This window comes from Oncorhynchus masou, chromosome 25 (genome assembly GCF_036934945.1).
Source record: "Oncorhynchus masou masou isolate Uvic2021 chromosome 25, UVic_Omas_1.1, whole genome shotgun sequence".
In the NCBI taxonomy this organism is placed as follows: domain Eukaryota; kingdom Metazoa; phylum Chordata; class Actinopteri; order Salmoniformes; family Salmonidae; genus Oncorhynchus; species Oncorhynchus masou.
The window spans coordinates 23,573,488-23,589,991 of NC_088236.1; the positions used below are offsets into that span (position 1 = coordinate 23,573,488).

Consider the following 16,504-nt stretch of genomic DNA (forward strand, 5'->3'; position numbering starts at 1 on the left):
ACTAGTATAGGCTGTTTCGGTTTTCGTTATGTTCTTTTTGTTTTGTAGTATTTGTATTGATTCGTGCTTTACGTTTTTTCTTTAAACATGGATCGCAATCTACACGCTGCATTTTGGTCCGACTCTCCTTCGCCTACAGAAAACCGTTACACACGTGATGTGCCTGGATGTACCTTTCAACACACGATGTACTGGATGTACCGTTCAACACGTGATGTACCCGGATGTACCATTCCACACGCGATGTACTGGATGTACCTTTCCACACGCGATGTACTGGATGTACCGTTCAACACGCGATGTACTGGATGTACCTTTCCACACGCGATGTACTGGATGTACCGTTCAACACGCGATGTACTGGATGTACCTTTCAACACACGATGTACTGGATGTACCGTTCAACACGTGATGTACTGGATGTAACTTTCAACACACAATGTACTGGATGTACCGTTCAACACACGATGTACTGGATGTACCTTTCAACACACGATGTACTGGATGTACCTTTCAACACGTGATGTACTGGATGTACCGTTTAACACGTGATGTACTGGATGTACCGTTCAACACACGATGTACTGGATGTACCGTTCAACACACGATGTACTGGATGTACCGTTCAACACGTGATGTACTGGATGTACCTTTCAACACGTGATGTACTGGATGTACCATTCAACACGTGATGTACTGGATGTACCATTCAACACGTGATGTACTGGATGTACCTTTCAACACACGGTGTACTGGATCTACCGTTCAACACGTGATGTACTGGATGTACCGTTCCACACGTGATGTACTGGATGTACCGTTCAACACACGATGTACTGGATGTACCGTTCAACACACGATGTACTGGATGTACCTTTCAACTAGTGACGCGCTTGACATACGCTTGCCGTGCGGTAGCAGTGAGAACATGCTATAGTTTGGGTGGCTGGAGTATTTGACCATTTTTTTGGGCCTTCCTCTGACACCGCCTGGTATATAGATCCTGGATGGCAGGGAGCTCGGCCCCAGTGATGACTCCCTGTAGCGCTTTGTGGTAGGGTACCTTGCAGTTGTTGTACCAAGCGGTAATGCAGCCAGTGAAGATGCCCTCAATGGTGCAGCTGTAAAACTTTTTGAGGATCTGAGGGCACATGCCAAATCTTTTTCAGCCGCCTGAGAGGGAAAAGGTACTATCGTACCCTCTTCACAACTATGTAGATGTGTGTGGACCAATTCTCATTCCTTATTGATGTGGACACTAAGGAACTTGAAGTGCTCAACCCACTCCACTACAGCCCCATATTGTAATTATTATCATAATTACGTCTTGTGTGTTTTTGATTTATTTTTTACTTGTGAGCAGGCAGCCTACATCAGGAAGAAATACCATTATAATTACGGAGATTCCCGTTTTGACTGGCTCCATTTCTATTTCCACAAAAACAGTTTGGCTTTTGCCGTGCAGAAAATTCAATCAGGCTGAATTACATGTCTATCAGATCAAAATGTAATTGATTTGAAAGGCGACATGATATATAACTACATGACAGTGGGGAGGCTCCTAAGGGACCAGCCTATGGGGAACTCATTAACGCTAGCTAGGTTCTGAATTATTGAGTACTAACGCTAAAGCAGCGACATTGGGGAAGAGGAATCCACCGTGACAACTTCTTAAGTGTTTGTCTCAACTTACAGCGGGGAAATCGAAGACTTCTGTGGCCCGCCCGCACATCAATATTATAGTGAGTGAAGTTGTAATGGTCTATAATTGAAAGGGTTCAGATGAAGGTAGGGTCAGGTCAGTGCATGTCATCCTATCTCTCTCTTGCTCTCTTTTTCTGTAACTCTTCATACACGTCATATTCTCTCTCTCTAGCTTCAGACACGTAATCTATTTCTTTCATCTCTGTAATGTGTATTATAAAGCTAGGGTCAGTGCGTACATACATATCATCCTATCTCTCTCTCGTCTCTGAAACACAAGCTACTCTTGTGCAGTGATGTCACATCCTGTCTCTATGTTGTTCTGGTAGGCACACCAACACTGAGACTGGGGCGGAAAGGTTAGCGGTTAACTAGCATTAGCTCACAGTAGCAGCACAACATGCTGTGCCCGCAGTATGAGAGCTGTATCCCTGTTTCTCTATGCACAAGTACTAAAGTAGACACAAAGAGCTAAAGTGAGACAGTAGCAGGCGTGCTGTGCTCTGGGGGACCCAGCGTGCTCACTCTCTCTGCTCTGGGGGGACCCAGCATGTCTCCCTGACCCTGAGCACGGGGCCCACAGGGCCTCCCTGAACCCTCCGTGGGCTGGCAGCAGGGTCCCTGTGGAAAAGATAAAGATATAAAGCCACCACAGCTCCGTGTGGTGCGGCTTGGTGAAGTGGGGCCTCCACATCCCGGAGGTGCCGAGTGGCTGTTTACCATCCCTGGAAGACTGGGAGAGCAGGCTCTCTGAGGCCCCCTCCACAGTCCCCTCTCTGCTGGCCTTCTTTCCCTGTCTCTCTATCTCTCTGTCTCCTTATGTCTATATCTCTCTTTATGTCTCTCTCTCGCTTTGTCTCTCTCTCTCTTTTTGTCTCTCTCTCTCTTTTTGTCTATCTCTCTTTCTGTCTATCTCTCTTTCTCTCTCTCTTTGTCTCTCTTTACATCTCTTTCTCTCTCTCTCTCTCTCTTTGTCTCTCTTTATGTCTCTCTCTCTCTTTATGTCTCTTTCTCTCTCTCTCTGTGTCTCTCTCTCTCTATCTTTATGTATCTTTCTTTCTCTCTCTCTTTGCATTCCTGATAGCTTTCCCAGAAAATGAGAACTCAATTAATTCTGTGGAAATGAGGGCTACGGAGGAGGAGGCCCTGGAGACCAGAGAGAGAGAGAGCGAGAGAGCAGAGCGGAGCTCCCTGTCGATTCTATGGCCTGGTTAAGGAAAACACAGGCAGAGCTGTGACTGGGTGCACAGGGGAGCAAGGAAGCGAGATGTGCATTAAGTCTTTAGCCAAGTTAATCCTGTCTACAGTTCAAACATGGCTGATGAACGCTCCTCATTACAGAGCCAAGTGGAGCGAAGGGGGACATGATCACAAACCAGTCACAATGAGAGAGAGAGAGAGAGAGAGAGAGAGAGAGAGAGAGAGAGAGAGAGAGAGAGAGAGAGAGAGAGAGAGAGAGAGGCTGAGCACTAGCTAAATGAGCTCAAAGCCCTGAGATGTATTTAAAACAAAGCTGACACTCAATACCTCCCAATACTTGCACATACATTGCTCAATACTTGGACAATGAATATATCTCATAACCTTTTAGTGACTTAATGCATTCCAACTGTCAAGCAAAATCATACTGCCTAGGGGCACAAAGGCTGATATAATCTAAACAAACAAACTATATTCTGATATGTTGTGGCTTGAGTATGTGAGAGGGGATCTTCCTATGAGTGATATGGCTATATATGTATATTCTTAAACTATCTAATACATGCAATCAATCAACCTGTGTGTATACATATTACATATATTATAGAATTAAACAAAGCTATACAATGACCCAAATACTGGCCATAACATCTTTGCCTATGTCTGCAGTCTGCACATATAGAGAAGTGCAAACAAGGGTGGAAATAGTAGGAGCGTGTGTGTGTGTGTGTGTGTGTGTGTGTGTGTGTGTGTGTGTGTGTGTGTGTGTGTGTGTGTGTGTGTGTGTGTGTGCGTGTGTGCGTGTGCACATGCATGCATGTGACCCTTAGCTTATGTGACCTCACCTCATGTCTCCCAAACGAGGGCTCGCCTCTTTTTAAAGAAGTGAACTGCAAAGAAGAGACAACAGTCATTAATCGGTGTGGGTCTGTCTGTCTACCGCCAACGTGCTTGTCTAGCCTGGCTTGGTCTGCTGCTATATTAAGATCTGGTGCACAGCCATCCCGCCTGGTGTACGTACGTCAGCTCTTTTTCTCCTGGCCTTGCAGAGCTAGCAGAGGAGGGAGCAGCTGTTGTAAGAGGATGTTGCTAGGTTTGAGGTCACAAAAACACAGAGACACTGAGAAGCAGGAATGTGACGGTATGTTCAATCTTAATGACCTCCTCCACTTACACTGCATGATGGTGGTCCAGTGTGACTGAGTTAGTAAGTGCGTGGCACTAGTAATGCCAGGGTCATGGGTTAAATGCCCGCGGGGTCTTATATACTGAAATATATGCACTCAGTGTTCTAAGCCACTTTGGATAAAAGGTGTGTTAGGCTATGCTAGGTTTGCAAACTATAAGCGAGGCTAGACAGTGCAAATAACTCAATCTGAACATAAACCGTTTTCTCAGACATTGGGCATAATTTTCCATGTGTGCTTTGTTGTCTGTTATGTTTAATATTGAGCCCAAAGGAAGGAAAGTGAGACAAATATATATATATATATATATATATATATATATTATTATTTTCTGCACTTGTAAAGATCACACATCACCTACTGAGGCGTTATATACGTAAACCACTTCAGTTCATCAGAGTCAATCTTTCAGCACTCAAAGGTATGTCCTGGCGTACATTACGGCTTCCTAGCTTTATAATACTCTACCTCAAGCTCCCATTTACCCCTACCCCCCTAACCCAATCCCCCTACCCCACATTCCGCCTCTTAGGAAAACCTAGTAAAACTGGCCAGCCAGACAGTTCCACAATTTCATATGATAAATAACATGTATGTTAAGAGTCAGGGGGGATTGTAGCCAATGTGTTTCCAAGAAAATCAGTCTGCCACCAGTACTTAAAGTGATTGAATAGCCTGTAAACAGAAGCTGCAGGCTTTCTTGCTCCTGTCTGGGAGATACTAATAAGGTTGTGCTTGGAGCAAACTAGCTAAGGAAGGAGAGGAAAAAAGAAAGAAGTGAAGTTCATGAACTAAGCAGTAAGTGCAGGAGCTTTGAAAAATACCTCTCTGTCTCTGCACTCTGCCTTATCCCTGAACCCAAACTGCAGACCGAGGAAACACAAGGCTAAAGAGCGATAAGCGTCGAGCCAGTCATAAGACACCCTGGTTCAATGGATGACTGTGTTCCTCACATTACCCAAATTAAAATCAAATCTGTCTTTAAAGGTCTCATAAAAACCCTCTTCCTCCCTCTTTTCTTCCTTTACACTTCTGAAGAGAATCAATTATCCTTTGTTCACATTTCTTATAAAGTCCTCTTTGCTCTCATGCCAATATCTTCTCCCTATCTGTAAAATCCATCACAGACATTTTTTGGCAGATTTGCCGGGGAGCCACAGTATATCCAATTTAGAAAGTTTGGAGGAAGCAGATAGGGCTTGTTGATGTTGCAGGCGACATTAGACGCGAGATAAGCGTGAAAATGACTTAAACACACAATTGTGTTATTATGCTGAAAGAAGGGCTTTGTTGTGTCCTCATTGCGTCAGCTGACAGTGATACTGTATTTACACTATAATAACAACAGCCAAAACAGCACACAACTCTAACATACCTAGATGCCATGAATGAAAGCCAGGTGGGCTTTTAATGAAAAGAAGCATGTGGAATTTTAATACGAGACAGACAGTGTTTTAAACAAGTTTGCCATTCAGTGCAAAATGTATCCGGTGACTCTAGAATGTCGTACATGACAAAACCTGTCCTAAGTATTTGACCAAATCCTTGTTTTAGTGTTTCCTCTGTTAAAAAAAACAGAAAGTCTAGCAGACCTGAAAGACGTGCTAATAACCCTAGTATAGAGACTGGCCAGCAAGCAGGCTCTTTAACATAGGCCTGCTGCCTAGCTGTAAGCTCTTTAACGTAGGTCTGCTATCTAGCTGTTAGCTCTTTAACGTAGGTCTGCTGCCTAGCTGTTAGCTCTTTAACGTAGGTCTGCTGCCTAGCTGTTAGCTCTTTAACGTAGGCCTGCTGCCTAGCTGTTAGCTCTTTAACATAGGTCTGTTGCCTAGCTGTTAGCTCTTTAACGTACGCCTGCTGCCTAGCTGTTAGCTCTTTAACGTAGGCCTGCTGCCTAGCTGTTAGCTCTTTAGTGTAGGCCTGCTGCCTAGCTGTAAGCTCTTTAGCATAGGCCTGCTGCCTAGCTGTTAGCTCATTGGCGTAGGCCTGCTGCCTAGCTGTTACAGCCTTTGTGTGGTTGAGGTTTTCTGCAGAAAATGGTGTTAACTGTAGCAGAATGCGGGGAAGAAAGAAGGTGCAGAGTTTAAGCTAAAATCCCTGAATTTAACAGCAGGCCGTTTCACTTATGGTGAGCCATAGTGCTACTGGAGAACAACATATGTGCCATTTGTGAATAACACACAAAGAGAGATATGGGTTGCTAATGTGAAAATGAGTGAGGGTGAGTAAAGCCACAGACCGACCTATTAGTAGCATGGGCTGCCTCGCATGAGCAGAGACCTGCCCTGATGACAGACAGAGTTAGCCTTGCAGAGCAACCTACACTTCAGTTTACCACCACCAAGCCAGAACCCTTCAATCATTCAGTCATCCTGCCTCTGACCTGCTAGCTAGCGAAACCAAGATAAGAAACGACAGACAAGTTAGCCATTTGGTTTTGTTTGTCCTCTCTGGCCTCCTTTCGTTGAGTGAAACCTAATAGAAACCTAACCTAGGGCCTTAATCCCTAGATGAGAAGTGGGGATGCTGCTACAGCAGCAGACAGACAGATAAGGATGAGACACCTGGTGAATAACACCTTTGTGATGGACCAGACCACAGAGGAAGCTAGGTCAAGACTTGGCCCTGTGTCCCACTGCTAATTTGATGACCATTACCCCTACTGACTGCACTCGCCTTCAGAGGCAGGCTGTATCCTCTTACTGGTCACCTTGGAATAACAAGGTCCGCTGCATCAACAGAATAGATTAAATTGAGCAGAAATGAACCCAGTTCAATGGCAGCCTGTGAGAGATTCCAGGAATAGATGACAGCCCTATTGGAGCCAGAGCATCAGTTGACTCTGACAAATTATTCAAAAGGTTTGTTGTGATTGGTCAGTGCTTGAGTACAGGGGTCAGGACAGGGGTGGAGCAACACAGCATTTACTACTTAAAGCTGAAATCCTTAATTGAAACAATAACAAAGCGGCCACCCCTCTGTTTTGATAAAAGCTGTGGGATGGCCCTGGCTAAATGTAGCCACTCTCAAATTCATAGAGGGAGCTAAGAACGCAAGGACTAACCATCCATGATATACAGTGCCTTGCGAAAGTATTCGGCCCCCTTGAACTTTGCGACCTTTTGCCACATTTCAGGCTTCAAACATAAAGATATAAAACTGTATTTTTTTTGTGAAGAATCAACAACAAGTGGGACACAATCATGAAGTGGAACGACATTTATTGGATATTTCAAACTTTTTTAACAAATCAAAAACTGAAAAATTAGGCGTGCAAAATTATTCAGCCCCTTTACTTTCAGTGCAGCAAACTCTCTCCAGATGTTCAGTGAGGATCTCTGAATGATCCAATGTTGACCTAAATGACGAATGATGATAAATACAATCCACCTGTGTGTAATCAAGTCTCCGTATAAATGCACCTGCACTGTGATAGTCTCAGAGGTCCGTTAAAAGCGCAGAGAGCATCATGAAGAACAAGGAACACACCAGGCAGGTCCGAGATACTGTTGTGAAGAAGTTTATAGCCGGATTTGGATACAAAAAGATTTCCCAAGCTTTAAACATCCCAAAGAGCACTGTGCAAGCGATAATATTGAAATGGAAGGAGTATCAGACCACTGCAAATCTACCAAGACCTGGCCGTCAGCTCATACAAGGAGAAGACTGATCAGAGATGCAGCCAAGAGGCCCATGATCACTCTGGATGAACTGCAGAGATCTACAGCTGAGGTGGGAGACTCTGTCCATAGGACAACAATCAGTCGTATATTGCACAAATCTGGCCTTTATGGAAGAGTGGCAAGAAGAAAGCCATTTCTTAAAGATATCCATAAAAAGTGTCGTTTAAAGTTTGCCACAAACCACCTGGGAGACACACCAAACATGTGGAAGAAGGTGCTCTGGTCAGATGAAACCAAAATGTAACTTTTTGGCAACAATGCAAAACGTTATGTTTGGCGTAAAAGCAACACAGCCTCATCACCCTGAACACACCATACCCACTGTCAAACATGGTGATGGCAGCATCATGGTTTGGGCCTGCTTTCTTCAGCAGGGACAGGGAAGATGGTTAAAATTGATGGGAAGATAGATGGAGCCAAATACAGGACCATTCTGGAAGAAAACCTGATGGAGTCTGCAAAAGACCTGAGACTGGGACGGAGATTTGTCTTCCAACAAGACAATGATCCAAAACATAAAGCAAAATCTACTATGGAATGGTTCGAAAACAAACATACTCAGGTGTTAGAATGGCCAAGTCAAAGTCCAGACCTGAATCCAATCGAGAATCTGTGGAAAGAACTGAAAACTGTTGTTCACAAATGCTCTCCATCCAACCTCACTGAGCTCGAGCTGTTTTGCAAGGAGGAATGGGAAAAATTTTCAGTCTCTCAATGTGCAAAACTGATAGAGACATACCCCAAGCGACTTACAGCTGTAATCGCAGCAAAAGGTGGCGCTACAAAGTATTAACTTAAGAGGGCTGAATAATTTTGCACGCCCAATTTTTCAGTTTTTGATTTGTTAAAAAAGTTTGAAATATCCAATGAATGTCGTTCCACTTCATGATTATGTCCCACTTGTTGTTGATTCTTCACAAAAAAATACAGTTTTATATCTTTATGTTTGAAGCCTGAAATGTGACAAAAGTTTGCAAAGTTCAAGGGGGCCGAATACTTTCGCAAGGCACTGTAAATATAATAGTTTTAACCATGTTTTGAGAATATACAGTGTTTGTTTACATTTACTTTGTTGACAAACATTGGAGTAAAGCTTTTATTTTGGGTTCTGATGAGGCATTTATAAGTTATATTCTTCAAGAATCAATGAGTAAATATCATTAATTTAGAAGTTCAAAATGGATGTAGCTATTAAGGATTCTAGCTTTAAGCTTAAAAAGGAAGTGGCACTACACTGTAAATGCAGGAAACGCTACATTTACAAACCTAGAGTGTGTTTAAACCATATACTGTATACTACTGTGAATCAGTAGTATGTGTCTACCAGTTGCTATACATCTCCAATTACAGGGTGTATTGAATGTGGTAGAGTGGGAAGCACCACCACCAAGCATCTCAAGAGAAATCATGCGTGGCTGACAGGAAGAGGAGCACGTAGGAGGACTCCTTTAATAATTGTACCCTCCATGTATTCACCATCACAGGCATAGGTCAACTTGAAATTTGTAATTATAGTAATTGTAAGCCCGGCGAATGGGCCTCCAATACACCATTCACCATTACGTTGGAAATACACTGTGTGCCATCCAAGATGAGCCCACCATAAGCAAAGTATATTTCTCAGTTGTAGAGCTCTGCTAGGAAAGATGTTGGAGAGCTGTGGAAAGGAAATACAGTGGAAAGACTGTGGAAATTAAAAACGGAGGAGGGAGTATGGAAATGAAACACGGTGGAGAGACTGTGGAAATGAAAGACGGTGGAAAGAATGTGGAAATGAAAGACGGTGGCGAGACTGGTAATGAAAGATGGTGGAGAGACTGTGGAAATTAAAGACGGTGGAGAGAATGTGGAACCGATAGACGGTGGAGAGACTGTGGAAACGATAGACGGTGGAGAGACTGTGGAAATGAAAGACGGTGGAGAGACTGTGGAAATGAAAGACGGAGGAGAGACTGTGGAAATGAAAGACGGTGGAGAGACTGTGGAAATGAAAGATGGTGGAGAGACTGTGGAAATGAAAGACGGTGGAGAGACTGTGGAAATGAAAGACGGTGGAGAGACTGTGGAAATTAAAGATGGTGGAGAGACTGTGGAAATGAAAGACGGTGGAGAGACTGTGGAAATGAAAGACGGTGGAGAGACTGTGGAAATGAAAGACGGTGGAGAGACTGTGGAAATGAAAGACGGTGGAGAGAATGTGGAAATGAAAGATGGTGGAGCGACTGTGGAAATGAAAGACGGTGGAGAGACTGTGGAAATGAAAGACGGTGGGAAATGAAAGACTGGAGGAAATGAAAGACGGTGGAGAGACTGTGGAAATGAAAGATGGTGGAGCAACTGTGGAAATGAAAGATGGTGGAGCGACTGTGGAAATGAAAGACGGTGGAGAGACTGTGGAAATGAAAGACGGTGGAGACAGTGGAAATGAAAGACGGAGAACTGTGGAAATGAAAGACAGTGGAGAGAATGTTGAAATGAAAGACGGTGGAGAGACTGAGGAAATGAAAGACGTTGGAGAGACTGTGGAAATGAAAGACGGTGGAGAGACTGTGGAAATGAAAGACGGTAGAGAGACTGTGGAAATGAGAGACGGTGGAGAGAATGTGGAAATGAAAGACGGTGAAAGAGTGTGGAAATGAAAGACGGTGGAGAGAATGTGGAAATAAAAGACGGAGGAGAGAGTGTGGAAATGAAAGACGGTGCAGAGACTGGTAATGAGAGACGGTGGAGAGAAGGTGGAAATGAAAGACAGCGGAGAGAATGTGGAAACGATAGATGGTGGAGAGACTGTGGAAACGATAGACGGTGGAGAGACTGTGGAAATGAAAGACGGTGGAGAGACTGTGGAAATGAAAGACGGTGGAGAGACTGTGGAAATGAAAGACGGTGATGAGACTGTGGAAATGAAAGACGGTGATGAGACTGTGGAAATGAAAGACGGTGGAGAGACTGTGGAAATGAAAGACGGTGGAAAGACTGTGGAAATGAAAGACGGTGGCGAGACTGGTAATGAAAGATGGTGGAGAGACTGTGGAAATTAAAGACGGTGGAGAGAATGTGGAACCGATAGACGGTGGAGAGACTGTGGAAATGAAAGACGGTGGAGAGACTGTGGAAATGAAAGACGGTGGAGAGACTGTGGAAATGAAAGACGGTGGAGAGACTGTGGAAATGAAAGACGGTGGAGAGACTGTGGAAATGAAAGACGGTGGAGAGACTGTGGAAATGAAAGACGGTGGAGAGACTGTGGAAATGAAAGACGGTGGAGAGACTGTGGAAATGAAAGATGGTGGAGCGACTGTGGAAATGAAAGACGGTGGAGAGACTGTGGAAATGAAAGACGGTGGAGAGACTGTGGAAATGAAAGACGGTGGAGAGACTGTGGAAATGAAAGATGGTGGAGCGACTGTGGAAATGAAAGATGGTGGAGCGACTGTGGAAATGAAAGATGGTGGAGTGACTGTGGAAATGAAAGACGGTGGAGAGACTGTGGAAATGAAAGACGGTGGAGAGACTGAGGAAATGAGAGACTGTGGAAATGAAAGACGGTGGAGACAGTGGAAATGAAAGACGGAGAACTGTGGAAATGAAAGACAGTGGAGAGAATGTTGAAATGAAAGACGGTGGAGAGACTGAGGAAATGAAAGACGTTGGAGAGACTGTGGAAATGAAAGACGGTGGAGAGACTGTGGAAATGAAAGATGGTGGAGAGACTGTGGAAATGAAACACGGTAGAGAGACTGTGGAAATGAAAGATGGTGGAGAGACTGTGGAAATGAAACACGGTAGAGAGACTGTGGAAATGAAAGATGGTGGAGAGACTGTGGAAATGAAAGACGGTAGAGAGAATGTGAAAATGAAAGATGGTGGAGAGACTGTGGAAATGAAAGAGGGTAGAGAGACTGTGGATATGAAAGACGGTGGAGAGACTGTGGATATGAAAGACAGTGGAGAGACTGTGGATATGAAAGACGGTGGAGAGCTGTGGAAATGTCTCAGTACCTGTCATAACAGGACCACCACTTCTGACAGCCTGTCACTGTGGCAGAAACCTAAAGAAACCTTTACAGTTGTAAAGTGGGCTCGATAAAGCATGGTGATATGAATAGCAGGGTTCCGGGTTTGATTTCCACAATGGCCATATACTGCATATTACAGTCTTTATAGACACTGCTAAATTACCATTTATAATTCATTCCCATACATAGAATAAATAACATGTCAACACTAGAGTGTGCAGCATGATATTCTAAACTGAGGTGAACCACATTCTCAACCTAAGCTAACCCTAACAAATTCAGACAGATACACACAAACAGCAAATGTGTATCCACATGTACCAGTACCGAAAAAGACCCACTTAAAAGCCTACTGCACAATAGCCTGGCAATTAGGGGGTAGAGAGGAGGAACGACAGATCGGTTACAGTTGTTGAATGCTAACTACAGCGTTTTACGGTGGCGAGGAGATAACGAGTTACTGCGTGAGAGAGAAGTGCGTTGCCGCGTGCGGTCTTTAACGAGGAACTGTGGAAATCTATGACACTTAAAATCAGGGACAATGAATCGCTACTGGGCCTGTCAGCGAGCAGCGTCTTCCAGCGCCTGGCCCTCCTCCCTTTGTCCTAATGAAGGCAGACATTAATTTATCCTCTTTCAGAACTCATTCTAATGCTTTAGATGCAAGCAATTAGGCTTACTCAGCTCTGCTCTGTCTGGACAACAAAAACAAAACTGGTGAGACAGAATAATTCAGTCTATAATGTGTATAGATGCAACTGAATACATATAGTTCGCTATACTGTCATAGTTTTCTACTTTTACATTTCCCTCAAACAGTTAAGATGCTCTGACACATCAGTGGCAACAAATGTCTCTAAAAACTCAACCATCACTTCCTACATGCATGTCCCAACGACCATTAAGCTGTTGTTATGGCAGCCATATAGCAGACAAAACAACGAGCTTATAGAACTCGTAGATATGAACAGAACATATATAAATCCAGGGTCATGTTGAAGGAAAATACTCTGTGGGTGGGGGGCAAAGTGAATTAAAGTCCATTCCTGCCCATTTTAGCAACAGGATACAGGGCTTGGTAAAATCCCAGGGTTAATGTTATGAGCCTATGCTCTGGAATCTGGGCTAGATGGAACCATTGATATGAGCTGAGCACTAATGCCAGGGACAAATGCTTAAGATGATCCATACCTCATGATTTAGAGAAATCCCAGAGACATACTTCAACATTCCACCATTGGCCCAGACAGACCCTTTTAAACTGTGGTGATACGGGACTGCTCGGACTTCTGCTGTGTTAATCCAGCTACTACACTACCAATAGGTAGGCTAGGCTACTACACTCCCTCCCTGAGGTTTTATCAACAGTATACAGTACACTGTTTTTATAGACAGTGGCTGAATGGGACACATAGAGCTATCCTAGTGATAATATTAGGTCTAATAGACATGCTGAATAATTTAAGCAGAGTCTGTTGCCAACTCTCATTCTCAACCAAATTACAGAGTATTTAAACTGTGTGAGGCAAGAATGTGCACAAAATGTGGGCGTCTTACTGTCGTTTAGCTATACCTCATGTCTGTGTTTCAATATGGGAAACAATTCTAATGTTCCTATGGATCATCTAGTCCACTGGTTAAAGTTAGACGGTCAAACTGAGTAACTGAGAAAACTAAGTAGGGTGTAATATGATTTGATTTTAGACACAAATGTGTGTTTTGTCAACCTATCATGATAACAAAAGCACTATCTTCTGGGTGAATCTATAGATGATAGCATTTAACCTAGAATAGTGATGCTTTACTGTTGTAGCTTGTTCTTTACCATGGGCTGCAGTCTAGTTAAAAAAAAGGTTAAAAGTCTACTGGTAGAAGAGAGAGGAGATTAAGGAGAATATCCTTTGAAACCAGAGAGGTTGAGAGAGACAGAGAGAGAGAGATAGACTGGGGGGTATGGGAGATGAGATGCTGTTCTGTTCAGATGTCAATAAAAACAGGTGTTAACCAGATCAGCTAAAATGTTCAAAGGCAGGCTAATCCTCACCCAGATCCAGCAACGATCCATCCGGCCCCAGAATACTAATACGCACCATTCATTCACAGACCAGGGTTGAGTGGGGGTCGGGCGGAGGGGTTCAGTAAGAGCACTATAATAGTAGTGATCCGCCAGTCAGAGACAGGGCCGTATCCATCAGTACTAAGCTACATACAGGAAGAGAAGAATGAGAGCTGTTATCTTCTCTCTGAGAGAGGGCTCCTGTCTTTGAGTGGTCATTTCAGGCCTTTGACCACCTCTTTCCTCCTAACAATTGACTTTAACACAAGGAGCACTCTGGATCTTTGGAGAGAGCAAAAACTTCCACTTTGATGTTCCATCTAATGGTAGCCTACACTGGATCCTGTTCTAGTACTCTCTTCACTCTGTGTATCAAGCTATGGTACCTTTGACTTGTTATCAACAACGTCATAAAACATTCTGTTCTGTCCAAATGGATAATAGACCAGAAAATGTGTACCATGCTTACAATAAATAAATGTCTAGGAGGCGCCATGTTAGCTGCATTCACCTATTCCCCCTCAGGAGACTGAAAAGATATGGCACAGATCCTCAAAAAGTTCTACAGCCAAGTTTCCTGACATCCAGGATCTCTATACCAGACGGTGTCAGAGGAAAGCCCTAAAAATTGTCTAGCCACCCTAGTCATAGTCTGTTCTCTCTGCTACCGCACGGCAAGCAGTACCGGAGTGCCAAGTCGAGGTCCAAAATACTTATTAACAACTTCTACCGCCAAGCCAAAAGACTCCTGAACAGCTAATCAAATGGCTACCCGGAGTATTTGCACTTTACCTCTACCTACATGTACATATTACTTCGACTAACCTGTGCCCCCACACATTGACTCTGTACCGGTACCACCTGTACATAGCCTCGTTACTGTTATTTTATTGCTGCTTTTTAATTATTTGTTCTTTCTGTTTTTTTCTTTTAGTTTTTTTCTTTCTTTATATATTTCGTCCAGTTTATTTTAGTAAATACTTTCTTAACACTTGTTTTTCTGAAAACTGCATTGTTGGTTAAGGGCTTGCAAGTAACCATTTCACCGCATGTGTAACGGCGTTCTTCGTTTGTCGAAAGAGAGTCGGACCGAAATGCAGCGTGTTGGTTACTCATGTTTTTAATATAACAAATGACGATACATGAAATAACAAAAACAACAAACGGAACGTGAAAAACCTATACAGCCTGTCTGGTGAACACTAACACAGAGACAGGAACAATCACCCACGAAATACAAAGTGAAACCCAGGCTACCTAAATACGGTTCCCAATCAGAGACAACGAGAATCACCTGACTCTGATTGAGAACCGCCTCAGGCAGCCAAACCTATGCAACACACACCCCTAATCAGCCACAATCCCAATAACTAAAAAACCCAACTAAGAATTACAACAAACAATAAACCCATGTCACACCCTGGCCTGACCAACTAATTAACTAAAACACAAAATACTAAGACCAAGGCGTGACAGCATGTGATAAATACAATTTGATTTGATTTGATTCATCAAGCAGGCCTTTTAAATAAAGGTTAAATAAAAAATGCTTTGAAAGGCTTGTCATGGCTAATATCAACACTATCATCCTGGAAATCTTAGACCCACATCATTTCACATACCCCCCAACAGATCCAGAGATGATGCAATCTCAATCACACTCCACACTGCCCTTTCCCACTTGGACAAAAGGAACACTTATGTGAGAATGCTGATCAGCGTTCAACACCATAGTACCCTCAAAGCTCATCACTAAGCTAAGGACCCTGGGACTAAACACCTCCCTCTGTAACTGGATCCTGGACTTCCTGACGGGCCGCCCCCAGGTGGTAAGGGTAGGCAACAGAATATCTGCCACACTGATCCTCAACACCGGGGTGCATGCTTAGTCCCCTCCTGTACTCCCTGTTCACCCATGACTGCGTGGCCAAGCATGACTCCAACACCATCATTAAGTTTGCTGACGACACAACAGTGGTCGGCCTGATCACCGACAATGATGAGACAGCCTATAGGGAGGTCAGAGACCTGGCAACAACCTCTCCCTCAATGTGAGCAAGACAAAGGAGATGATCGAGGACTACAGGAAAAGGAGGGCCAAACAGGCACCAATTAACATCAACGGGGCTGTAGTGGAGCGGGTCCAGAGTTTCAAGTTCCTTGGTGTCCACATCACCAACAAACTATCATGGTCCAATCACACCAAGACAGTCATGAAGAGGGTACAACAACAGCTTTTCTCCCTCAGGAGACTGAAAAGATTTGGCATGGGTCCCCAGATCCTCAAAAAGTTCTACTGCTGCACCATCGAGAGCATCCTGACAGGTTGCATCACCGCCTAGTATGGCAACTGCTCGGCATCCGACCGTAAGGCGCTACAGAGTGTAGTGCTTACGGCCCAATACATCACTAGGGCCAAACTTCCTGCCATCCAGGACCTACAGTACCAGTCAAAGCTTGGACACACCTACTCATTCAAGGGTTTTTCTTTATTTTTACTATTTCCTACATTGTAGAATAATAGTGAAGACATCAAAACTATATGAAATAACACATATGGAATCATACTGATGTGACATTTGTAAATCCCTTGGTTAACATAGAGATTCTGGGAACATCAGGGAAGATCAGAAGGTGGGGGAAATGAACTATATT

At 43.8% G+C, this 16,504-nt stretch overlaps 1 protein-coding gene across 1 annotated transcript in view; it reads right to left on the bottom strand.

The window, feature by feature from the left end:
• Positions 1 to 16,504, bottom strand: part of fbrsl1 (fibrosin-like 1) — a 502,878-nt gene that overhangs the window by 187,645 nt on the left and 298,729 nt on the right. Inside the window, 1 exon segment of the mRNA XM_064936970.1 lies at positions 3,750 to 3,794. Within this exon segment, the coding sequence (XP_064793042.1) occupies positions 3,750 to 3,794 (45 nt within the window).